The sequence below is a fragment of the Mus caroli genome, chromosome 18, assembly GCF_900094665.2.
Source record: "Mus caroli chromosome 18, CAROLI_EIJ_v1.1, whole genome shotgun sequence".
Taxonomy (NCBI): domain Eukaryota; kingdom Metazoa; phylum Chordata; class Mammalia; order Rodentia; family Muridae; genus Mus; species Mus caroli.
In genome coordinates, this window is record NC_034587.1 from 76,653,244 (window position 1) to 76,679,387 (window position 26,144).

Here is a 26,144-nt window from a genome sequence, read left to right on the forward strand (position 1 = left end):
TGCAACATTAGGCTTCTCTTTAATCTCTATTTGCTTACTTTTAGGAGAGGAGGCTAAGACCCAGAGTCACAGTCATGTTGGAGGTGGCAGAGCGGTAATGACCACTGAGTAGTTGGCACAGAGCTGTCAAAGTGGCAAGGCTGTTGTTAGCTGAGGAGGAAGCTCAAGAGCTCAGACTGGCCAGGGTAAAACAGAAGCTGAAGAACACAAGGCTGCAAAGAGCCAGAGAAGAGAAACCATGGGGCACGGTGGCTGGGAGACTGCTGGAGTATTGCTTAGCCTTGGAGTCTAAGCCACCCCAGGCTTGGACACTGTAATAGGCGAGAGGCAAGGGGTAGGGAATCCTCTAATGCCACCTCCTACCAACAGCTAAGGAATCCCAAGTCTCCTAGGCTTGCAGGGAGCTGTGTACTTGTAGAACCTTTATAAACACTGAGAGATGGAAGGGCCTGGACATCTGAGGCTTGCAGGTGAACTGCAACAGCAGAGGGTGCCACCTCCTGCCACAGTTGTTCCTGTGCTGCCCAGGGCTGAGTAACAAGCCCTGGAAGGAGCCTCTTCCTCCCTGCTATGCTCTACCCAGGTTCACAACAGGACCTCGTTTACAGCTGCTTAAACCACTGCCCCTTGCTCCCAACACCACAGCTCCAAAGAAAACAGGGGAAAGCTCATGTTCGTCTTCCTTTTACTAAAAATAAACATGGTGTGCTTCTCTTTTAGGTTGTCTAATGGTTTCAACCAAATTTGAAGTTTAAGACCACGACCTCTCTTCTGAAAGCTTAGTTGTTAATCTTTAAAGGTTGGCACTGCCCAGGCCATGCCCAGATCAGGGCCACCCTGGTCTGACAGCTCCAGGGGAGTTCTGCAAACAGTGACAGGCTTGAGGTGCATGAAAAGTGCAAAACCATCTCCTCTGACCTCTAAGAGGCTACAGATCAGTCACTATATGGAAGGAAGCTCTCAAACACCTGTGACGTCCTGCTCTTCCAGGGCTGCCCTGGTGCAAGGCTGGCCAGTTACTTAAAGCGCCACCAAAGGAGAAAGTATGGCAGAGCTGTCAAATGGAAAGCACTCCTGTTATAACTCCTGTTATATCCCTTCTTGATCTGAAGAAGTAACTTTTGATTTAAAATAAAACATGTATTAACAGACAATGCTTTAATGTTAAATGAGCTGATACATCAATGTGTAGACAATACCAATTCTACTCTAACCAAACAAACCCACTGTTGCCCAGCTCCTGCCATCTTAATGAGAGCAGGGAGGAGACAGGTAGAAAGCCTAGAGTCTAACAGTGCTCTCTTTGCAGCAAGAGCATCCATGATGGGCCTCAGAAGCAGCACAGGGAGCGAGACTTGGTATCATTTCCTAGTAATACCACCACCCCTCCCCCACCACAATATCAGTAGTCAGTTAAGACAGACGATGCACCAGACCCACATTCTTAACATGATGGGAAACGGCCAGGCTTCAGCCAGAATTACTTGTGTAAGAACAGGAAGACCTCTAACTGTTGGAAAGGACAATCAACAGAGGGTTGTTAACTCCAAGGTGACCTTTTATCTTACAAAGATTTTAAGCCATCTACGACAAAAAAAGACATTAACCACCAATTACAAATATATCTGAAAGAGACGAGAAAAAGAAACCCTTGGCAAAGAGGAGGATGCAAAAGACGAGGGAAGTCTAGGGATGAAAAGCACCATGGGAGCGCACCCACGAGGCTGGCAGCTCATGCGTGTACCACAGTGAGATGTAACAGAAACCACCTTGTCTACACAGAGAGAAAGCACGACTGGAGGAAGAAGGAAGACAGCTTCAAGAACTCAGGTAAGAGGCAACAAAAGGTTCAAGACTCCTAAAAGAGCTCTGTAGAGATGAACCCAAACAGCAATGGCTGGAAATGTCCCTAATCTAGCATAAAGTTATAAACTTCTGACCTAAGAGGCTGAGCAAATCCTCTACTCAAAATCCACACCAGCACACAGTCATGGAACGTGCGATTAAAGACAAAACAAACAAAAGACCATCATGGAAGCAGTGTGAGGAAGATGCCACCCTCTGTAGGAGGAAGGAAGCCAACAGTAGACCTTGTCTATCAATTCAGAGACCAGGAGGGCTCAGATGCTTTCAAGGTGCTGAGATGGGGCTATTAGGGGACACAGTCTCCTAATCATGGAATGGAATCTGAAGCACACATGGGACAGAAACCTGACTGAACCCTCCCCAGGAAGGGTTTACACAGCAGGTAAGGGCACCACAGAAGACCTTGCTCTAAGGGAATCTCTTGAACTGCATGCAACTGCTGGAACAAATGTAGGAAAGCAAGCAAGCAAGCAAGCAAGCAAGCAAGCAAGCAAGCAAGCAAGCAAGCAAGCAAGCAAGCAGGAGGAAGCCGGTAAAGAACAGAAACCACGGAGCTTTAACAAGAAAACAACCACAAGTCAATAAACCGAATGACTGGTGTTGTTTGGTTCTGGACACAGCACACACTGTCCAGGCTGGCTTGAGGATGAGCTGGATCCCTGGGCCTCTTGACTCTACTTCCCAAGTGTAAATAACTGATTACAGAAGAGAACTCCAGCACAACTGATTTGCAAAAAAAGATATGATTCCCAGTATCAGGGCTAGTCAGAATCAGTTAAACATCCAGACATTCCACAGTGTGGTCCCTGCTCTCTACCGGCTCAGTGAAGGAAGGGGAGAGGGCACTACTCAACCCATCCTGTGAAGCAAAGTCACACTGGTCACACAGTGGGAAATATATCGCAGACTCATGGCTACTATGCCTGCCAACATATATAAGCCAACAGAGATAGGTCCACATTCCAAGAGTTCAAAGATGTTTTGTTTTATATTAAACCAACCACTGGGGCAGGGAGACACTCTGAATAAAGGTGCTGGCTGCCAAGTTTGCTGGCCTGAGCTCTGAGTTTGGACCTACATGGTAGGAGGAGAGAAACACTCGTGTAAGTTGCCCTGTGATCTTCATGGTCACTCTGTGGCATGCCTCACAAGTCCACACACCTTCCCTCTAAAACTGTAAGTATATAAATGTAATAAAATTCAAACAAGGTGACTACCCATGTAGAAGCAGGTTCAGGAAAAGAAATGTCTATTAGAGTTCATGATACACACAACTACTGAAAACCCCAGTCACCAGGAACAACACTTCATATGAGGAAGGAAGAAGGGACGGTCTCCAGTGTGACAAGGAAGATGCCTCAAACCCCACAGACTCTCAACAACCTACCCAAAGACAATATTTCACCCAAGACTGAAAGAAAGGTGACACACGAGTTCTCTGGTGGAACAGATGGAGCCAGGAAACAAACCCGGAAAACTGTACTTGCTCAACTTGGGAACAACGGCAATGAAGGGCAAGGCACTCGTGGAGCACAGCAGGCCTCACGTCCCAGTGATGTTCACCTGTGACCCAGCAGTGGGGAGGCTGTGGCAGCACAGCCACACTGGGCTAGAGTAAGAGACTGTCTCAGAGCAAACCAATCCATCCCCCTATCCTCAAGCATCTTTGTGGTCGGTCGCACAGAGGTGAAAAAGACCTCTTGTAACTTCTACAAAAAGTGACTCAGGCTGGGAAGGTGACTCGGTAAACTTTCCATGCAGGCCTGAGTACTGGAACTGGGTTCCCCAGCACCTCTGTGAATGCCTGGCATGGCCACACATGCTCCTTTAATCCCAGTACAGCAGAGGCAAACAGGCACATCTTTGGAATTCAGTGGTCAGTCTGCTTACTAAATTGGTGAGCTCCAACTCTGTCAAACTGTATAGTTAAGAGCAAATGAGGCTGCTAGGGGATACTGACCTCTGACCTCCACATGCACTCCTGTGTACACACCATACACCCCTTCATACCGCCCTCCTTCCAAAAAAAAAAAAACCTGACAGAAAACATCATATTTAAGTATATGTAAATGTTAAGAGTACAACATGTTTAGAGAAACAGAATAAAATGGTTAGAGAAATCTGAAGGCTAGGCTGTCGGTAATAAAACTCAACAATGAAAACACAATTCATAACAAAAAAGCTGGTAAGTAGAAGTTTACAAAACTCATGAAGTAAAATCTATTATACTATCAAAGGTCCAGTTAGTTAAAAGGTAAAAAGACAAACTGCAGTAGACTGAGAAAATGTTTGTTCAAGTGGAAAACATACAGACATGTTAACAGAAATAACCAAAAAGCTCCATTAGAGGCTGGGCAAGACCACAGCCATTTCCCCAAGGAGCCATTCACCAGTGAGTGCTCAGAGCTCAGGGAAGCCTTAGGAGAGGCATGCTCGGCCTCTCTCTGGCTCTACTTGCCCCATGGGAACCACCACCATCTTAGCAAATTCAGTCAGGCCAAGGGGTCAGCCCCTGAATTCACCTGGCCAGGGGGTACCTGTATCTCAGCCTGCTTCAGACACCAAGTTAAGAGTGGGGTCAGATGACATCACCCACCAACTGGATACAGTTGGCTCTCAAGCCACACGTTTACTGTGCTCGAGTCTCATTAAGGAGTGCCTGCAGATGTCCCTGACTTCACTCAGTGACAAGTCTTGGAGACTCCATTGTACTAGCCACCAAGTACAGAGCAAAACTTACAACCTCACAACCAGGGTGACGCAGCTCATCTCGGTGCTGTTGCCAAGCGCCCTGTCACAATGGGTCTGCAGAGAGTTCCAGGCCCAGGACCGGCTGCCTGTCACTCTGTGGAGGTACAAGGCTGAATTCCCAGAAGTAGAGCAGGCACAGGAGCCCTGTGACAGGCAAAGCAGAAGCCGCACAAGTTGTTGGATGGCTAGAAGAGCGGTCCATACTATGCTGTGGCCCGAGGAGACTCTATAGCCGACACTGGAGACTGTGGCTGCGCTGTTCCAAGGCCACCGTGGATGGACCTCTGGCACTGTGGTGGGCGTGACTACGAGAAAGTCACCAGGTGCCAAGCAGCAGCATGGAGCATTGAATCAGAGCACACCGACTTGTTCAGTGCCTCAGCACGGGAGACTCAGCGACAAGTACGGGAAGGAAGTCTCTAAATCAAGGGGAGTGTTCCACACGGTGGTCTAAGGAAAACACTCTACATTTCCTTACCAGCCAAGAAGGGGTTCTGGCAGAGAAGGTCTAAAAAGTGGGCTAGAAGCTCTCAGCTACATCCCTTGGTGTACACACACACACACACACACACACACACACAAGGAGTACATTCCTCTGGCATTTGGATGCTCCTGGCTCCCCAGACATCCAGTTCTCTGTATTTAGATATAGGCAATGAAGAGTCAGGGGCAGGGCCTCCATTTTTCCTTATGTATGTTAATCAGTTGGGAAATCAGAGTCATGACTACGTAGTTCTCACACCTGCTGACCTTGCAGCGTTTCTATGTTTTCTGTGCATTCAAGCAGGGACAGCAGGAGCATGGTTCCCTGGCAGCCTCCAAAGTGAGCTAGGCTAAGACTTTGCATTTAAAGTTTATACAGCGACAAGGTTGATGGCTACCAAGACTGGTTGGCAGCCTGGATGCATGAGATACTTGCAGGTTTAAGAGAACGCATCACTGCCCCAGAATGCACTGCCAGAGACGGGCTCCTACAGCTACAAGAGGCAGCTCCCCATCTCAGACACGGCTGCCTCTGCTGTCATATAAAAGCTGTATTGAGCTCAGACTGCCACACAAAGTATTTTCAGACAACACTCACTTTTCACTTGCCTTGGGAATCCCTAGTCTACTGACACACACTTCAAACAAAGTTGAATAATTAAAAACACAATATTGTACCTAACCCTGTACTCACCTTAAGACAAGGTGCCTTTGCTTTTTATTTAAGGGAAATAAATGAGAGGCTGAGTTGGTTTCCGCAGCGTGGAAAGCAGACTGCACAGGTGTTGCGCAGGTGCACACCAGCACATACTGACTTTGCGGCTGCTTTAAATTCTGGAAGCACTGCTGTCCAACTGCAATTTAGAAACTGAATTTCAGAAATAGCCTTCAATGCACAGCTCCTTCTTGCCCCTTATCAGGTTATAATAACACTGCAAACAGCCAGCAACACAAACACGAACCCCTTGACTTCTGGGACTAGATGCTCAAAGGGGAAATCTTAGCGTGTTGCTGGTTCCTAACACAAAAGTCAAAACCTTGCTGTCTCCACCACGCACGAGATGGCTTCAGAACAGGGCTGCTTCCTCCAAAGCCCCAGGCCTGGAACTTCAAAACCCAACCCCACCTCTGACCTCCAGAAAGCCAATCACTTAGGACCAGTGATTTAACCTAGTACACCCATGTAAAGGGACCTCCACAAAACCCCAGAGAATGGGTTCACAGTGTCCCAACTTCATGGTGCTGAGGCTCTTTTGACAGCCTCCACTACCCCCAGCAAAGGCCCACACCTTCCCTGACTTCTCCAGTTTTTCACCCTTTTCCCATACCCATCTGCTTCTCTAGGCTGACCAAAGCACACTCCCTCCACAGCTATTGTTGGATGAGACAATGTGGAAGGACTCAAAATCCAGAATAAAAGAAGTCTGTAGTCATCAGGTTCCTTGGTCCTCCCCTCTCTTGGTTTTGATTCTCAAATTCTGGATGCTGTGGTGGCCTCAACTCCCCCATTGTGTCTCTTGAGATCAGAAGAATACATCCTTTTTGGACTCATAGCATACCAGCCCAAAAAACACCACATGGGTGGCTACAAGCCACAGCCTAGCTGGTCACTGGGGCTGTTCCCAACACCATCCATTATGGTTTCATGTGACAGCTTTATGACTATGTTCAGCAAGAAAGAAAGTGAAGAATTCCGTATCTTGCATCTTGCTCCACTGCCCTCAGACCCCTAGGTCACAGCTCTGAAAGCAAACCCTGGGTCCAAGAGCGAGCACTCTCAGCAAATACTGCCGGAGCTCAGCCGAATGCTCAGTCCACTTAGACGTCCCTCAGCAAAACCCACACACATGTCACCTCTGAAGGAACACACAGCCCTGGGAAGAACCTCTGTACTTAGCGATTGTGTAGAGGCTAGTGTTCATCACAACCCACTAATCCCTACAACCTGAATGCTTCATCTCTCTCCACTGCCAGTCTCCTCTTGAGATCACCTAGTATCATGCCACAACACATGGGCCCAGGTATCTAGCTCAGCCCCGAGACCAGACTTGCCCTGACCTCCACGTGTGTACCATGTCCCACATGAAGGATGTGCACAGACTTATGGCCCCACCTGGGTCTGAGCTCTTTGGTACCGTGTGGTTTTACTTCTCTTATGCACTGTCAGCTATGGGGCCTTCCAGGAGACTTTAAAACACTCTGTCTCTACCTTCCACAATGTCCCACACCCTATGGCTTCTGGCTTTCATGTGTCAGCGCAGCAGAGAGTAGAGAGATGGCAGGGGTGAGTAGCGAGGAGGTCTCAGCACCGCTGCCCATCTGAGGCATCAGGATGTTTTTGCTCTTTGATATAATGTATGTAGCATTAACACGTTCATACAAGTTATATGCATGTCTGTGTAGAGGCCTGAAGCTGACATCACGTGTCTTCTCAATCAATCTCCACTTTATATGTCTAAGACAAGGCACCCCCTGACTGAGGTGGGCTGGCCGGCCGCTGCCCTTCAGCCATCTGCCCAGTTCCACCTGCACTGATATAAGCGAGACTGCAGATGCGCTCCACTGTGGCCAGCATTTATGTGAGTTCTAGGCATACGACACACCCACCCCACCTGTGTCCCTGCACACTCATCCTCTTTATTTGCAATCCAAGACCTCGGAAATGAGGAGAGCTTTACCATTTTAAAAGACACTTTGGCAAACAAATGAATGTTTACCTGAGATATTTTCAGATAGTAAAATACACACAGCTGTGAACCAAACTCAGCCTTTTCATGCTGTGACAAATGAATTACTTGGATCCTGCGTGTGACTGTTAGCTCACACCTGTTCTGACTAGGCTCTGCACAGCAGGCAAGCGGGGCTGTGGCTATGGCAGGAGGTACCAAAACCTCTGCCCCTGTGTTCTCGGATCAAGTTATCGATCAGAGTTTGTAGAGTTTGCCAAAGAGTATTGATCACAATAGAATCTGAAAGGAGGCTCAGTCTGAACTGTGAAAAAATGCAAGAAAAAATGTCTAGTGAATCTATACTGAATGCAACTTCACAGACACTGAACGAATAACTGTCCTCATAGGCACCTGCTACAGAGGAGACCAGCTAGCATGCACACAACTGGACATGATGATATGCACAGCCAGCAAAAGCTCTGGCTGCTCGAGTTCTCCAAGGCCTCTCTCCTGTAAGCACGTAGGAGGGTTCCATTCGAGTTTTTACGTGACAAACTTCATAACAAGTCAACCAACACCCTCCCCAAAGAACTCAGTAGAGAAAGGACCAGAAGGACATGAGAAGGCAATTTGCTGCAGTGTATTCTAATAGTGAGCCACAGCCGCAGAGAGGCTGCCTTCACAAACCTCTTGCTACCCATTAGCTTCCCAGGACAGCTCACGGGCTATGAGCAGCACACACACCTCACCAGGCAATACAGGTCGTCTCTTCTGGGTATCTGGGCAAACTGCAGCACGGTTTGCCAAAGTGGCTGCAATACTGTACCACAGATAAAAATATTCACAACCTTTAACTCAGTGATGGCACTGTGGTAATACGATGGTCCAGACTATAAGCAGCAGCGTGTGGACACAGCCCAGCACGTAAGTGACTAACTGGAAGAAACCAAGTTGCAGAAATGATGACCCTTTTCGTTTCAAACTGCAAAGCAGCAGGTGCATTCCACGGTGTACTGAGGAAACAGAGAGCCACTTGATAGCAGTCCTGAACAAACATCTGGGATTCCATTTGTGCCAATCCTGCTTCCCATTGCCTGTGTGTCACTGAGGCTGGGCACAAGTTTGTGCTCAGCTCTAAAACTACTCTGCTGAACACAGGCAAGCTGCTCAGCCTGCCAGAGAGCGCTTGCAGTCAGAGCAGAACGACAGCACTATAGCTCTGGGATGCTGACCCCAGGGCAACTACCAGGGAGGATTTTGGTGCTTTTGAAGGAGCACAGAGAATGGGCAGGTGGCTGTGTGCCAACTGCAAGCTGAACATGGTAACTACCGCCCCAAACGTGCTAAGCTCATTATCTAAACAAGTAGGATGTTCAGCGCTAGCAGGGTGGTCTGAGGGTCAGAGAGAGAGTAGGATTAACAATAAGGGTCTGTCGCTTGTGAGCATCACTAACCCTGCCATCAAGTGACTTCATCTACTCTAGTGTCCTCACATACCTTTCTGACAAAACATCTCAGTTTATGCAAGAGTCCAAGTGGCTAAGACTGAGTGCCTGCTGAGGACAGACCTAGGAGGGAAGTCGGAGTACCCTGTGGGACCCTCCTCTGCCGAGCATCCTAGGATTCTCATGGGTACCCTGCCAGCCCTGAGCATCCTGTAGACACACATGCCTCATGGAAATCACCAGCTGGGCAGGCAGCTCAGCACTAACTCAGAACTGAAGAGAACCTCGAATATCGCTTGTCTATACTGTAGCCCAACAAAACCATCTTAATAGGGTCAGAAAACTAAAGTTTAACATTTTAGATGCCCATTTTCTCAGCAAGAGAGGCTTACACGTGCCACAACGTACCTGAAGGAGGAAGGCTCTCCATGGTTAAGTGGGGCACTGGAGGGAGCTGGTGCAGAACCCTGGGGGCCCATCCGGATCAGCTTGCCTGTGTTAGAGTCATAGATCCGAACCTCGGGACCAGGATGGGCCTTGGAATGGATGGGTGTTGGGTGGAACAAGGCTGTTGGAAGCACACTGTGTCTGTCTGGAAAGACTGCAGGGCTGTTATCCCTGTGGGATGAGAGCAAGGGACATGAATAGTGTTATTAGTAACACTTGGCCCAGGGACATAAGATGAAAGAGAGGCATAGCAATGTGAACGGCATGGATACAGGAACAGGGCACAATGCATCAGGGACAACAGACACTACTGGCTAGGCACCGGATGACATGCTCTTTCAGACTCCTAAGTGAATGCTTCAGATGGAAGATCTGCAACTCTGACTTCCAGAACACAGCGATGTGTAAGCAGCATCACCAGTCACCTGCCTGCAGGAACCCTCTGCCTTGGCTCTCTGTGATACTTGCTTCAGCTGAAAACGACCAGGGCTACTCTCAGAAACTGCCTGCCACTTGTCCCCAATAACCAAAAGCCTCTATCTCAAATACACAAAAGATGAGAAATTCCATTTTCCCAATATGCCGCCTTCTTTGAGTAATTTTGTGTACCTGCTCCATGGTCTTCATCCCATACCCTTGCTTTGGTTCTGAGATCTAGACTAGCCTTTATATAATGTGTGTGATATTGACCTCTGAAGAAATACACGCAAACTAGAATTTAGTGCTGAGTATCACAACTGAATTTCACTACAGTAAAGCCCAGCTCTAATGCTTCTCTGGATGTTAACAGCTGCTCATCTTTGAGCCCATGGAGGACCTGCAGTATCACTCTGCAAAGGCCAAGACCAGGGTGGACAGAGCAGACTCCCTCTAAGGAGCACTGCAGCCTTGGGAGTTGGGTACCATTTGTAATGGTTAATAACAATTTGCATAAGAGATCAACCATCATCTAGGAGACAAGCCTCTGGCCACGCCTGTGAGGATTATTCTGATTAAATTTATTGAGGAGAGAAGACTCATCCTAGAAGTAGGTGGGGTACCATTCTCTGGGCTTCGGGTGAGGGGGGCCCTACACATGACTAGCTATCCCAAGCTTCTGTGACCATAACTTCCCTACCAGGATAGAAAATATACTCCCTCCTCCCTACAATTGTTGTCAGGGTACTGTGTCACAGCACCGGGATGGCCACCCCTCAGCAATTAAGGCTCTCAGCACTGTATCCAGCCAGAACTCAAGTTATCCTCCTGAAAGCACTGCTGGAAAGAAAGAACTGAGTCTACAGAAACTCCTGGCCCAGTGTGGGAAGATCACAGGGGATGAGGGTGGGTCACAGCTGAGTAGACTTCAGTAGATGCCTGGCTGTGGCTGGGTACCTCAGGGACCTGGAAGGAAGAAAGGCAGCGTGGAATAGGATGGATGGGGGAGAACCTACCTATGTGTGCGGGTATCATCATCCATGAGTGGGAAGAGCTGCTCCTCCACCTTGTCCCAGCGCTCCAGGCAGCTCCACAGCCAATCAGGGCTGACCACATGTAGGTGTTTGCACTCCTGTGCCTGGCGCACCTTCTCTGTGCCTGCAGAGACAACATGTCAGCCTGCCTGCCATGTGGTACCAGAATGGGGTCTTAAGTTCCTCTTAGGACAGAGCTGCATGCTAGGCTTACAGACAAACATGCTCCTCACCACTGAGGACAGAACCTCTTGTCAACAGTATTTCTGTTCTTCAACTACTTCCTAATCATAAAGTCATCCCTGCAGACAGCTGAGGCCCTGTCCTCCGGGCTTGCCTATTACCTGGGCTCTGGTACCAGCCATGGCAAGAGACCCATCTGGAGTCCCGTTAACTCTCCCCGCATGGAGGGACACTATCACTTTTGAACTCCAGGGCTTCCTTAACCAGTCTGGCACCTGGCCTGGCCTTGTCCCCTGCCTTACACACTCTTCTCTTTTGTCCTTCTGTGTCCCAAGGGCCCCTGGAGTGCTACTGACCACTCACTGAGTGACTCCTCAGCCATCTTCAGCTGACCCTGCCCTGTCCTAGTATCTTAAGTCTACTTTGCACACAGTTCAGTAACCCCACACTGTAGGATGGCCAACTGATTCCCAGACTCGCTATGTTTTCAAGGAAGTCACTCTCTTCAGTGGAAAAGGTAGAATGAGAACATATCTCACAGCATCCCTACGACTAAAGAGTCCACAGAGAACAAGCTTCAAAACCAGGCAAAATAGACATGGAGACTAGTAACTCCAACAGTCTCTACACAGCGCGTACGCAAACACACACCACCCCCAAGGAAAGACCTGGCTTGTACTCTGGATACCCTGAAAGGAAGACCCTTTGTTCCTGAGGAGGGCTGGTGCTACATTCCCTCCTCAGACAAAAGACATTGCTGGGTCCAAAGAGCCTATCTGATTCCCACTGATCTGTGCAAACTGTTCTACAAAGCAATACCATCAGGCTCTGGAGCCAGAGTTAAACAGGACTGCAACCTTTGCTGAGACTATGGGTTGGACCACATGGACAGCCATGCATAGCCTGGAGGTGAAACCTCAGGAGTCCTAAGTCATTGACTGCTGGTGAGGAGAAATGGCGAGGTGACAAGCAGTGCCTAGACAGCCTGGGTGACCTTAATAAGGAAAAGTCTAATGCTTATAAAGATCATTTAAAACAGTAATTAGCTATTAAGTTTTTCTTAGAGAATACTCAGTATCGTGCGATACATAACATGAAGGTGACTCTTCCAGAGACCTGAGACAGGTGAAATGTATATAGGAAAACAACTTTACCCAAAGTCAAGTCACTTATCAACCTATGTGTGTGCGCGTGCGCACGTGTGTGTAGGTAGCATACACAAATGTGGAGGTCAGAGGACAACCTTGGATGTTGGTTTCTGTTTTCTTGAGACTGGGTCTTTGTCATCTGTTGTTGCTTATTCCAAGCAATCTGACCCCCAAGCTTCTGGGACCCTCCTGTCTGGGGTACGGTGGGATTGTGACAGGCATCTGTGCCTGGCTTTCCCTGGGCTCTGGAGATGCCAACTCAGGCCCTACCCACCCTGTGTGGCAAGCACTTTCACCCACTCATTTATTTCCCTAGCAAGCCAACCTGTTTGTAAACCTTCACGATTATAAAGATGCAGTGCACTGTGACCTAGCCTTGAGAGGAGGGACCACACTGAAGCACAGGGATGTCCCCACCCACAGGAGCAGGGACAGTGGCACATACCAGCCCGTGCTGCAATAAGGTGAGTGGCCCTGTCTGGAGCATCAGGGCTCAGCACCAGCTGGGTAAGGACCTTGGCTCCCAGGGCCGTGGCGTGATAGTGCTCTCGAGTCTTTTCCACAGGAAGGTTTGTTGGGTGCAGCCCGCTGAATATGACCGCCACATCTGCGAGCACCTTGCTCTTGAGCTCTGGCACAATCTTCCGGATATCTGGAGCTTCCTCAAGCTCCTTGCTGAGGTATCTGTCATACTTCGTGTAGTAGTCAGTGTGTACTCGGACCAGGATCTCCTCGAGGTGTATCAAGTGGTCGTCGTCGTCTGTGTCCTCTTCCTCTTCCTCCCCGACACTCTGGTCTAGGGACTCGCCTGCAGTGACACCTGACTGCTCACTGTTCTGGGATTCCGTTTCAGCCTCTTTCCGGTCCACACTGCCATTGCCCAGGCCACAGAGGCTGTCCCGTTCACCCTCCTCCTGAGTGTCCAGGTCTGACCCTTTGTCATGGGGGTGGATGCTAGGCCCAGACTCTCCCAGGGGGCTTGCTGCAGCTCTGCCCCCACTCGTGTCCTGGGGCCCACTGTGCTCTGGAGCTGCTTTTGTTCTCTCCTGGGGGGCTGGAGCCCTCTGACCTTCTGACCTGCTGCTGCTCTCGCTGCTCTCGCTGTCACTGGACAGGTCAAAGTCCAAATCTTGGGTGGTGGCGTCACCCTGAGTGGGCTGCACCCCCGGCGTTGTCCGACCATCCCACTCACAAGACACGGGGAGCTCTGGAGCTTCAGTCGGCTCGTGGCCACTAGAGCTGCTGGCAGGAGAGGCCCGAGTGAGGGGCCAGGCTTCCTTCTCGTCTGCTTTACTGGGAAAAACTCCTGGCACAGCCTCACCACCATTGAGCTCTCGGGAGGCCTTCCCAAGGCCATTGCTGTGCTCCACCCCGGGAGCAGGTCTGCCGTCCTCAGGGTCCCTCACGGACAGAGCTTGTTCCAAGGCGTCCCCTCCCTTAGAAGAGTGATTTACTACATAGACGACACACAAAAGAGATTTACGTTATTTAATGGTAAGTGACTTTCGAAACTAAACCCCTCTTCAGGACGGTATGATTGGCCGTCCTCTCTGGCTCAGGCCTAGGGAAGTTTCTGATCTAAGAGCTGGACAATAACTAGAAATAACCATGCAGAGACCTTCTGCCCCAACAGCCTGCGTGGGCAAGGTGTTCTAGGTCAACACCCTCATGTACAAGGTTCTACATCTGCAAGACCTACAGCTACAGAAAGGAGTTTACCTTCATTTTCTATTTTAGTGCCTACGAAGCAATAGCATGTCTCTAAACATTCTATTTCAAAACTAAAACTCACCATAAAAACTTAAAATCAAAACTTTTAAACTGAACTTGGTGATGCACACCCGTATCCCCATAGTTGGGAGGCTGAAGGAGGGGGCCGTCTGCACTATACAGAAAGACTAAGTCTCAAGAGAGGGTGCGGGGTGGGGGAGGGAGGGAGGGAGGGAGAAATGTGACTTCCTTCAGACAGACTCTGGCCCCCATGTGCCTCTGACTCAATTTCCATGCAGTTTCCATGCAGGCAATAGACTGAGTCCCTGTTGTGTTGCGGGCTGGTTCTTACAGGGGAACCACTGTACCGAACACCGTACTCCTCCTGTGGGTGCTTATCCCAGACTCCTAGGAAGGAGCGCAGCAGCACACTGAGACACTCAGAACAGTGTGACATCCCGCACCACCCCACACCTGTCCCCTCCAGTACCAGGGACTGAACTCAAAGACCACGGAATTATAGCACCAGCCTCTAATATGATTTTTAAATATCTCACTTTTCATTACATAAATCCAATTGCTTCAGGAAAATTGAAATACAAATAAAAAGCAAAACAGAAAAAAGTGAATATTCAACTTGAAACCATCATTACAGAGAGAGAAAAAAAATAAGAGCCAGACACTTATTAAAATGCTATTTTCGCTCTGAGAAGCTGACCCACCTTTTTTCCTTGTCTGAGCTTCCCGGGCTGCAGGGGGTGCATTCACATCACCCGTGCCTGGGAAGTAGACATACTTCTTCACAGTTATGAGGTTAGGGGCAAACTTCCACACATCTTCTCGGTCATCGATGATGCAAACCATTGAGTCTCCACAGGGGAAGAGATTTCTAGAAGCAAGCACATGCAGTTTACACAGACAGTGATTTGCCAGTTGCAATAATCTTTTATCCTGCTAAAAAGAACAGTCTAAGACTTCCAACTATCTATAAAGAACAAAGAACAGATTCCTTAAAAAGAAGCAAGCTATTACAGTGTGCTTCCATTTAGCTCATAATGTATATGTTTTCCAGAGAAAGTGAAATTAAAATGTTTTTCTCCATTGTTTGGTTCTCCTTAAGAAAATTCCAGGCCCACACCGTCTCTAGGCTGCTTTGCCTCATGAGCACTAAACCTCCACCTCTATGGCCAGTGCTTCCTGCCTCTGCAGCAGGGAGTTTTAGACAAGCCTCAAGATAGGCCTGAAATTCAAGGCCTAATCTCTGAGACCAGCTGGTGAAGGGAGACACGAAAGGCAATGGCTGAGAGGTGAAGAGCAAGCTAACATGCAGTCCACGAGGGGCAAGATGACCACTGTGCCTCTTCTGACAGAGCCCCAGAACCACGGAAAAGCAGTTTTACATTGCTATGGTCCAGAGTAGGGCACAGGACGGGAGGACACAGAAAGGCTTGGGTACTCTCAGGGCTGTGGTGGTCTGAATGAGAATGGACTCCAGAGGCTCACGACGTTTCTATGTGCTCCCTGCAATGATAGGGACTCACCCCCTGAAACTGTGAGCAAGCCCCTGATTTCTTTACTAAGTTGCTTTAGTCGTGGCATCTTATCACAGAAATGGGCTTTAAACAGACAGGACCCAAGCATGCAGAGCAGGCCCAGGACCCATGTGGGAGGAGCACAGGGTCTATATAGAAACAGCCTTGCTGAGTACTCAATGGGTTATGCTCAAAGTTGGAGAAGGAAGGTTAAATTTCTGGAAAATGTTAGACAGAGATTATTACTCTACATCTCAGTATTCAATTTTTAAAGAGGAAACTGAGTAGTAAGTTGTCCCATGGTAATTCAGCTAAGTACATACCTAAGGTTTCCTGTTTTAGAAAACGGGTCAATACATTCATCTCTAGACAATATTCGATGAGAAAAAAGCTTCTTCTCGGGGTCCAGAAAGCCTGTGGGAAGAAAGGACAAAGGTCATGCTGTGCACACAGCACTCCACACTGTGCTCTGTGCAGTTGAGACCAGCTCACTTGGGTCTGCTCTTCTTTTAACACATTAGAATTTCTACAACAGAACCATGTTTGCTGCCTACAGCAACATCCGTGAAGCAATCTGTAAGACACAACTGAGATGCATAAACTCCATAGTTTTGTATAAAGCAAATAAATTGTCGCTGTACTTCACACAACAATGGTTGTGGGTCTGTCCACCTGTGGTTTGCACTCAGAGCAGAACATCACTCTGCCATGTAATCCAGGCCATTTAATAACAGGGAGAAAACACTCCCCATGCATTTCTGATTCCATCAGCAGGACCACACGGCCATCTCCTCCACGACCAGGAGCGTGTTACAAAGCCAAGAGGAAGCCTGACACTTTGGATAGTAATGAACTCATGTCAGTGACGCAGGATGAAACCAGCATGAAAAAGGCAGTTTGTTAGAGTGTTGCAGGAGATGCACCTCTTCCAAGGTGGTCACCACATTTCAGCACTCCAAAAAGTGTATCAAGCTTTCTGTCATCGTGTGGTGAACGCCTGAAAAGAGCAGTACGCAGGAGGACAGACTCATGACCGACAGATCTACAGGCTTCCACCCATGGTCACCGGGCCTTCGTTTGAAGCCTATGACAACACAGCACATCAAAGCAGGCTCGTGAACTTTGGGGAAACCACCATTCCACAGCAACCAGGAAGTAAACAGGAGGAGCACGGCCCCAGTATTCCCTCTAAGGCTTCTGCCCTAACCACCTCTGCTTCCCACCTGACCGTGCTTCCTAAAGGCTGAACTATCCCCACCCCACTAACTGGTGACCACAGTCACTGTGGTGTGTCTCGCACAGCACACTCAGGACTTAGTTCTGTAGGTGTAACTACCATTGGATTCACACCCTGTCCACAGCTGTCCTCGGGCTCTGGTCTGGGAGCATTTACACTTATGTTCTTAAAGATAAGCATAGAGTTCTAATGGATATTGCTGTCCCATTCTGTCCAACATTCTCTGGATGAAAGAGACACTAGAATTCTCCCACAAAGCCACAGGTAGAAATGGAACAGGTGCCTAAGCCTCCCCTGCTTGACTAGCTCAGGAAGACACACAGCAGCAGGTCTTGCTTTTGGTAGACCCCCCCCCCACCCCCCAAGGCCAGAGCTGGTAGCAGGCTCTTGTGGTGTGGCACTGCCGATGATATCAGTAGAGACATTAACATGCTCTCCTGCTTCAGGTCTGAAAGCGGCCTGGCATTCTTTTCCTCTTATTTTACCCTTATCACTGGGGCCTCTCTGACAGGAACCTGATGCAGTATCTCACTGACTGACTATCAGAAGGACTAATGAGGGTATGACCTACATGAAACTCGGGGACATGTGGCTTTGCTTAAGGAGATGTCAGTACTGACAGAGTCCCTGTGCCTCCTTCATTCTGGTCCTTGCTGTGTTGATGTGGTCAGAGCAACAAAACACAGTTTCTACAAGGCAGAGTTAAGTGACTCTAGAGCAGCGACTCTCAGCCTTCCTAATGCTGTGACCCTTGTGGTGACCCCAACCATAAAATGATTTTCATGGCTACTTCATAACTGTAATTCTGCTACTGCTATGAATCTCAATGTAAATATCTGATATGTATAATATCTGATATGCAGCCCCTATAAAGGGTTGTTCAACCTACAAGTTGAGATCTACTGCTGTAGGATGTGCCCAGCAATTGTCCCAAACACCTATGGTTAAGATCTGAGAGACCCAAACAATAAGCAGCGGTACTGGCACTAGAGGGACAGGGTGCACAGGCATCAGGACGCCCACCCAGAAGCTAATCCAGAGCAAGAAGTCTATCCATTCCCACGCTGAGGGGAGGTTTACCATATGATGAAAGAGAAAGCCGAGTACAGCTGTTCCTTTGTGGTGTTGTGACACCGATGATGTATAAATCCTACGGGTCAAGCACACTGCACGGATGGGAACGCACGGACCCTGAGACAAGCTATGTAGACCACCCACGGGGACACACACTGAGGGGATACACGTGCACCTGACAGTGAGGAACAGTCTCTTATTTTTAACGTTGATACTTTTAACTTAAAAAGTACCAAAGTACTCATTTAACTGCGATGTTTTCTTCATTAGACTCTGCTGTGCCTTTCCTGTCACCTGCCTAAAGCTTGCCCCATTATCACTATTAGCCTATGCATCACTAATTAGCACCTAGAGATGTAGGGCATCAATGGGAAGAAAGCCACAGGCTTGGGAGTGGCTCTGCTTTTATACAGGGCTGCCTTGGCTGTTGGGACTGGGTAATTTACATCACAGCTCTGTGAGCTGTAAACCCAAGGTGAGGGCAGCAGCAGCTTCCCTGACAGGTGGGGGCTGTTCTGCCTCCAAGATCACCTCCTAATCACCACCTTGCTGATTAAAGGTTAGAACACGAGGTCAGCGCACAGGTTCTTCACTGGTCTGAGATGCCTCACCTGCCTATTATACAATTACATACCTTCAAATCCTGCGTCCCACCCAGTGTACAAGTGACACACACGAGTGACAATCTTAAAACACTGAATCTCAGACAAAGTGAAACAGCTTGAACATGTGGCTTCAATGTTCATGACAAACAGCATCAGTGTAGGTTCACAAATTAGACAAACTACACAATCTGGTGGGAGCCACTGACAGTGGGGAGGTAGAGAGCATTGTGTGGGGTGTGTGTAGCAGGCCAGAGTCTATGGAGGGAAGCGTGTACATGGGAAACATCTGTGATTCTGCAGTGAACCTAAAGCTGACCAAAAAACAAAGCCTGTTTTAAAAAAATAGGCTATAGAGATTCTAAACTACCAACTCCATCAACAAAGACAGACCATCTTTGCGGTGCGGTGAGGTGCAGATATATTCACCCATGTATGCATGTGTGAAAGACAGCGGTCAGCACCGAGTTTCTTCCTCTATCACTTTTTGCGTTGTTTCTTTTGTTGTTTTGGGTATCTGATCTCAATGATTCAGACCTTGGCTGGCCATTCTTGGTGGGTACTGAGGATCTGAGCTCTGGCCCTCACACTCGCACAGGAAGGCTGTACCCACTGAACCAGCTCCAAAACCTTTGAATTTAAAACTGCTCAAATGAACAAGTTCTGCAGCTGCTCCTCAGGTGCTGTGAGCCTGCTGGGATAGAATGTGTCCGTCGTGTCCCCCCACCCCCGCCAGTATTTAGGCAGTGACTGTAATGTCATTTCATGTCATGTAATGCAGTCAGAGGTAATTTCCCATCTGGCTACAGCCAGCACTCATTCCCCAGCCAGTGCTGCCACCTGGTGGCCACTGCAAACTAAGAGCACATGGAAGTGATTGCCAGCATAGCAGTTCGTGTCCAACCAAGACACAGTGTTTGCCACAAACACACGTGGCCAACAGAGCTACAAAGCCATCTTTAGTCAGCTAAAGGAACAAGCTTTGAAAAGACACAGCCTAAGTTTTCTCTTTCCATCCATCTAAGGCCCGACTCCTCCCACTGTGCTGGACTGACCTGCGATGGTGTGGGCATACAGACGGCTGCCGAAGGTGAAAACGTGCAGCTCATACAGCTTGGCGATCTTCTCCAGGAAATCCTTACAGTGAGGCCTCAGGCGCGTGTGCAGCATGGGCTCACCCCGGCCCAGCTGGAAGTGGAAGATGCCCTGGAAACAACCGTCCAGCGTGAGAAAAGGATGCAGGGAGAGCTGCCAGGCAGCGCCTGAGCTGTGGCCCAGCAAGGGTGTGCAGACATACAAGTCAGATGTGGGATTGCACCGGGCATATGAGGCCCACGTACTGCATGAGCGAGGCTGGGGGTCCTTGGTCATGGAGGCCTCCAACTACCATGCTAACTATGCCAACTGGGCACTGTACTAGCAGCTGCAATAACTACCTCTCCTAACTGTAACCGTCTACACTACTTCCTATAAACCACCTGGTAACCACCAATCACGACAAGCGCCTGTAACTACTTAGGATCAGCCATCTTCATAACTGTCTCGATAACCACAACCAAGGGAGGCTGCTAACGGCGGTAGCAGCTACCCAGTCGTGGCACACCTCAGGGTAGTGGGGAGTCTTGGGATCCGTCCTGGACCATACATCCCATCTGTGCCGTTACCTTGGTGGCATCGCTGTTCTGAGCATAGCATGGTGACTCCTGGGCTTCTTTTTTTTTTTTTTGGATGAGTAATTATGTATTTCGTACTAGTCGATTGTTAAGAACATAAATCCCACGATAACTTTATTTTTTTAATTTTTAATATTTTTTTTATTACGTATTTTCCTCAATTACATTTCCAATGCTATCCCAAAAGTTCTCCCTCCCCCCTCCCCCCACTTCCCTACCCACCCATTCCCATTTTTTGGCCCTGGCATTCCCCTGTACTGGGGCATATAAAGTTTGCGTGTCCAATGGGCCTCTCTTTCCAGTGATGGCCGACTAGGTCATCTTTTGATACATATGCAGCTAGAGTCAAGAGCTCCGGACTCCTGGGCTTCTAATGAGAGTGACAGTGGCTAATGGTGAGACAGCTTCATTCAGCACACATGAGTGCGGAAACAGTGCTCTAGGCCACCTTGCAGGCAGGTGAAACCGTTTTTACTTCCATTATTATTTTTCAGATACGCTTGTTTTCCATAGGAAACTAAGCTGCGATCCTTTTACTTCTATAGCTCATTGTTTTCTCAGTAAAAATACTGATTTCTTTAACAATTAAAAAGGCTAACTACTGACGGGCAGTGGTAGTGCACGCTTTTAATTCCAGCACTTGGGAGGCAGAGGCAGGTGGATTTCTGAGTTGGAGACCAGCCTGGTTTCGCAACCCTGTCTCAAAAAACGAAAAAGGTTAATTAGGCCAGATATCGCAAACACACCAGCAGGATGGTGAAACTGAACCATCACAGACAGAATAGGAAATTCGAGTATCAGCTTTCCCCTTCACAACACTGAAGTTCAACAGCTGTCATGACTACTTCCTTAATGGTACAGGCATGGATGATACTCAGGAGCAAGAATTACATACCCCTTCCCTAAGTGTCCAGACACCAGGAACTCAACTCAAAGGCTGAATAAGCATCAAGGCCTGCAATTATGTTTCAGTGGTGCCCAGGGTATCCTCAGAATAGACTAGAAGCTTCCTAGAAGTACTGATCTTAGCAGAGAACTAGTCCCACCTAAATCAGCCTATACCAGTGCTTCTCAGCCTTCCTAACGCCGTGACCTGGCAGACAGTTCCTCATGTGGTGGTGACCCCAGCCAGAGTTATCCTTCTTCTACTGCACCACTTTTCTTCCCTTGTGAGCCGTGATGTAACTACCTGTGTCTCCTGTGTCCTAGGCCTACACCGATGATGGGCACCTGCACCGAGGGACAGACACTAACTCCCTGGTCTTTTACAAGTGAGAACTGGTCTTATTGAACTAGTTTAAAATGTGCAACTCCAAAGGTATAATGAAAGAGTCAACCCCAGCTCCCACAGAGTGCAGAGGTGCAGAGCCCCTTCCATCCCTGCGCCCTTCACATGCTCGCTCTACAGGCAGGGATGAGACTGAACAATAACCTGCGTAGTACGGCCTCCTGGCATCAAATACACTGGATACTTCTGTCAGACCCCACAGTACACAGGTACCTAGTGTGACGCAAGTAGGAGCTGTACCACTGAGGGAGGCAGAATTCTAGCCATATTACCCATATCACCATCACATCTGCAGCAGTTCACTCAAAGCAAAGGAATTTGGTTCTACGGTGAACCATACTCTAGGCTGTGATCAGCTTTTAGCATCTTCCCACCCCTAGACCTGGGCACAGCAGGGCACATGCAGACCTGTAGTGGTACCCAAAATCTATAACAATAGTCTATGTGTCATTTGCTCAACAGCTAACATTTGAAAACATGGGACACTATCCTGGCTAAAGGTCCGTCTCACTACTGGCTTTAGATGGACTTTCTCTACAAGGCACTAAAAAAGCTTTTGCCCCTGAACCTCAACTCCCCAGCGTGGGGCTCACTCCCCATTCAGGTTCAACTTGCATGGGATTCTACACCTGGCCACTTCCATGTCACCCTGGAGAATTCAACTCCTTCACGGTGCCGCCCAGGTTCTCTTTAACACGGGCTCAGATATCCTCTTGTTCTAGACATCTAACTATACGGCACTCTACACACACCTCTTCCCAAGAGCATGTCCCCAGCAGCGTTAACCAAACCCTTTCCACTCCTACAGGCTGCAGAGTAAAAATGGAAGGCAGCAGGTCCCCCTTTCCACAGCGACTGTTTCTGAACTCTTCTATCTTAAAGGGCCCTAGTAAGTGTGAGCCAACCTGACACAGAAGCTTAATGCCAACAGGAAGAGAGCACTTCCCGTGCCACCTGGCCCAGCCCAGACACAGATATGTGAGGTCTGCCCACAGCAGCCGCCTGACCTGCCTCCCACATATAGGGTTCACAGGGACTCACGTAACACAAGAGAGTGCACTTGCAAATGGAGTCACGGGTCTAACACTTTTGTGAGAGCTACCAAGGGAAAAGCTGGAGTCACTCACTTTGTTGGACATCTGGGGACAGTGCTGCTCAGTCGTATGAATCAAGGTCTGGTCCAAGTCAACCATGAGAACCAGTTTTCTGTTTCGATGTAGTCGCTGCTGATCCTCTCTTCCTAGTTTCTCAGCTTGCTAAAGTCAAAAAGTAAATGAGAAAAATGACAAAGTATATATATTTGGATTCAAAATGTAATTCAATTTTATTAAGAAAAAGAGCACAAACAAGTTCCTAGCCATAGCACTGCTTCCTGTTAGGAGCCTGTCACAGCAATTCTAAGGACAGTCTGGCTCAAGGGGAATGCAGGCCACCCCTGCTGCTGTGTCAGCAGTACCAAGAAGGTGACTGATCTACAAAACTAAGCTGTGGGGCTTCCAAGCATTCATGGAAAGACAGTTGTTTATGAACAGAAAAAAGGAAACCGGCAGCCAGTGGAGCTGCACCTTAGGAAGCAGTATTCAGACGGGGCTGCCTATCAATCCACGCTCCAGAGCCCTCTGCTTACCTCAGAGCTCACCATCAACTCCGGCACACTGTGCACCATGGAAACAGTCGCTGTGGAAAGGGGGACCTGCTGCCTTCCATTTTTACTCTGCAGCCTGTAAGAGTGGAAAGGGTTTGGTTAACATTGTGTGGAAAGGCACAACTGTCACAACTGTGAATGTGGTGGTATGATTTCAGCAAGTGGTTACCAACACTGCTATCCTAGCGCACAACTCTCCTGTACAGACAGCTACGTGAATGCTGTCTTTCTTTTAGAAAAAGAAAACATGAGAAACTGGGCTCGAGGTCATACCTGCAGTCAGATACGGCAGTCACTAGTCAGTGCAAGAGTCTATTCTCCAAGTAAACCAACTGCAGTTACATGGAAACAAACAAAAAATAGCAACAGCCACCCACCACCTACATTGCAGAATGAATAGAGATCATTTAAGAATCAGTGGTCATCTACATAGAGCATTAGAAAAACAGGCTCACTGTCAACACTTCAGGTGATCTGCTGTCTTTACAGTGAAGACAAAAAGCATTATGTCTTCCAGAAATACTGGAGAAGAATACTCAACCTATCTAGGGCATGAAAAATAGCTGGAAAACAAAAAGGATTCTTTCCTTGGGAAACTGCTCAAGGTGCTGCCAAGGCAAAGCCAGCAGGACCCTGTGTCGTGCCTCAGTACCACAGGCTCAACCACCCAAGAGGCAAAGACACAGCCTCCTCCCATGTACTCACTGGGTCAGGTCCTGGCCACACTCGGCACACAGGCCCTTCATGACAACAGGATGGCTGCATCCTTCCAACCTCACCAGAAGTGCTCTGCAAAAACAAAAGCAAACATTAACAAACAAATTGCATTTAAAATCTCTGAGTGGACCATATGGTATAAGAAAGGGCACCCAAGTGGGAGCAGAGTCCCAAACGAGTCTTCAGGCTGGCTCTATCTGACTCTCAAATTACTCTACCAGGACAACCATCTACTGCAGAAGATAAAGAAAGAACTGCAGATGTCTATACAGATGGTCTCAATGAATATGTGCATATGATTTTCTCACGCTTCTGATAAGGAACACATCAAAGCCAAAGCTTTACCTAGGAACACTGTAAGCACATGTTGGTATAATTCCAAAATACATTTTTGCTCTCTCCCACAGATGATTCCCAGTCTAGACTGGCTCATATTCACCCAACATTTCTCTGACAGAACTATCATAATATCTCTAGTTGTTTGTTTTTTTCCCTTTAAAACAACATTTGATCAGGTAGCCCACACTGACCCTGAACTCACCATCCTCTGGCCTCAGCCTCTTAAGGACTGGGATCACAGTGTATACCACCTTGCCCACTTTCTAATTTTTAAATAAACAGAAACTATTTTTCTTTTTATGTCCCAAAAGCACTGCCTCAAGGATTAACATATACCTAAAGACCATAAAACCAGAGGCTGCACCTGATGACCAGCAGAGACTCACATGTCTCTGCTACGGCTCAGTGGCTACTACTACACAGGCGCGTGTGCTGCTGGAACCTAGCGGCATAAAATTAGCCGAGTTTCCAGGAGGAGGAGGCTCATCATCCAGAAGCAGAACTGGTCCTGTCCTGCTGTACACTCAAGACCCCTCTGCTAGTCTGCCCCCAGCAGAAGCTCCCAGAGGCCTTTCCTAGCATACTGGGATCCAGCACTCAGCTCTCCCAGGACTTCCCACGGCTCCCCTCACAGCACTCTGAGAGCTGAAGGAAAGCAGGGCAAAGAAGGAACCAAAGCATGGCCTTGCAGGAACAACAAAGGGCATGTCCCCGCTATGTCACAGAACTAGAAGGCTGAGACCTAAGACACAGTCACACAGTCCCGCGTCCAGCCTCAGTGGACAGGGTCTTAAGTTCAGGGTACTCTATTCTGCACCTATCGCCTCCCTTCTTGTGTATGAGGTTTCAAAGGGACTCACCTGACCTGGGCATGTGCCCAAGGTCTACACTACAATTCAGGAAAGCCAGGAGAGACTTCCACTGGTACTGTGAGATACCACAGCCAAGAAAAAAGCAACACAAAAGGACCTTTAAGGCTCACACCTTATACAAAATCTGACTTAAAACAGATAACAACTAAACATAAAAGCCAGTGCTAGGTACTTAGCAGAATCTGTCTCTTGAGTTTTTAGACAGGGAGGCCCCAGGAGTTAACCACAGTCCTAACAAAAAGATACTAGCTAGCATGAAGAGTTCTCATAACTCAGCTGTAATACTGAGATCTTGATTAAAATAAGTCTAAACCAGTTAATAAAAGCTCAACTCTATTTGTTTTTTCCAGGTGGCTATTCTAGGTTCCCTGTATTTTTGTACAAACATCAGGACCAGTTCAGCAGTTTCCACAAGCACAGCTGCTAAGCTCTGCTTGGGTAGCAAATTAGCATCTCTCACACACATGCCCAGTGACCACACCAGCCACACAGGCTGCACAAGGAACCTCCTCCCGCCCACCAGCAGGATTACCCAGGTCTCACCTTACTATGGTTAAGTCAGACACAGGACCAGTTCCTCTAAGTACCCCCTCCCAGCAGCCTGTGTGGAATCAGCCTGGTTTTCTACCTCCTGTCCCTGTCTAGAAACTATGTGCCAATTTACATGGTAGCACTGAGCTGCCATCAAGGACAGGGGTAAAGTTATGAAGGAATTCTGTTGTGAGGGCAGAACTAGTAACAGAGCCAACAGCCTCAGTGGGTTACCTGCCCAGTTTGGTCTTCCCTGGAGCATGGGCCCAGTATCAATTTTGCCGTGGGCAAAAATTCCTCTATAAGAAACGTGGCCACAATCTAAGAAGTGGGCTATGCAACCCTGCTCCCAAAGACTTAGTGACAAGAATCCCATCACACAGATGGTGAATTCTTGGCAAGTACAGAGGAAGCAAAGGTAGAAACAAAAGCGTCCAAAGCGGGGCTGTGACCAGAGTGAGGACACGGTCTATGTAGCACA

The 26,144-nt window shown here is 48.3% G+C and overlaps 1 protein-coding gene across 2 annotated transcripts in view; it reads right to left on the bottom strand.

The window, feature by feature from the left end:
- Positions 1-26,144, bottom strand: part of Ctdp1 (CTD phosphatase subunit 1) — a 61,574-nt gene that overhangs the window by 28,208 nt on the left and 7,222 nt on the right. For both annotated transcript variants that reach the window (XM_021151013.1, XM_029471970.1), the window contains exons 2-10: positions 23,910-23,993; positions 23,187-23,280; positions 22,687-22,815; positions 19,654-19,804; positions 16,009-16,099; positions 14,876-15,042; positions 12,889-13,896; positions 11,095-11,236; positions 9,623-9,832 (exon numbers count right to left, since the gene is read on the bottom strand). In XM_021151013.1, coding sequence (XP_021006672.1) covers positions 9,623-9,832; positions 11,095-11,236; positions 12,889-13,896; positions 14,876-15,042; positions 16,009-16,099; positions 19,654-19,804; positions 22,687-22,815; positions 23,187-23,280; positions 23,910-23,993 — 2,076 coding nt within the window. The remainder of the gene's footprint in view (positions 1-9,622; positions 9,833-11,094; positions 11,237-12,888; positions 13,897-14,875; positions 15,043-16,008; positions 16,100-19,653; positions 19,805-22,686; positions 22,816-23,186; positions 23,281-23,909; positions 23,994-26,144) is intronic.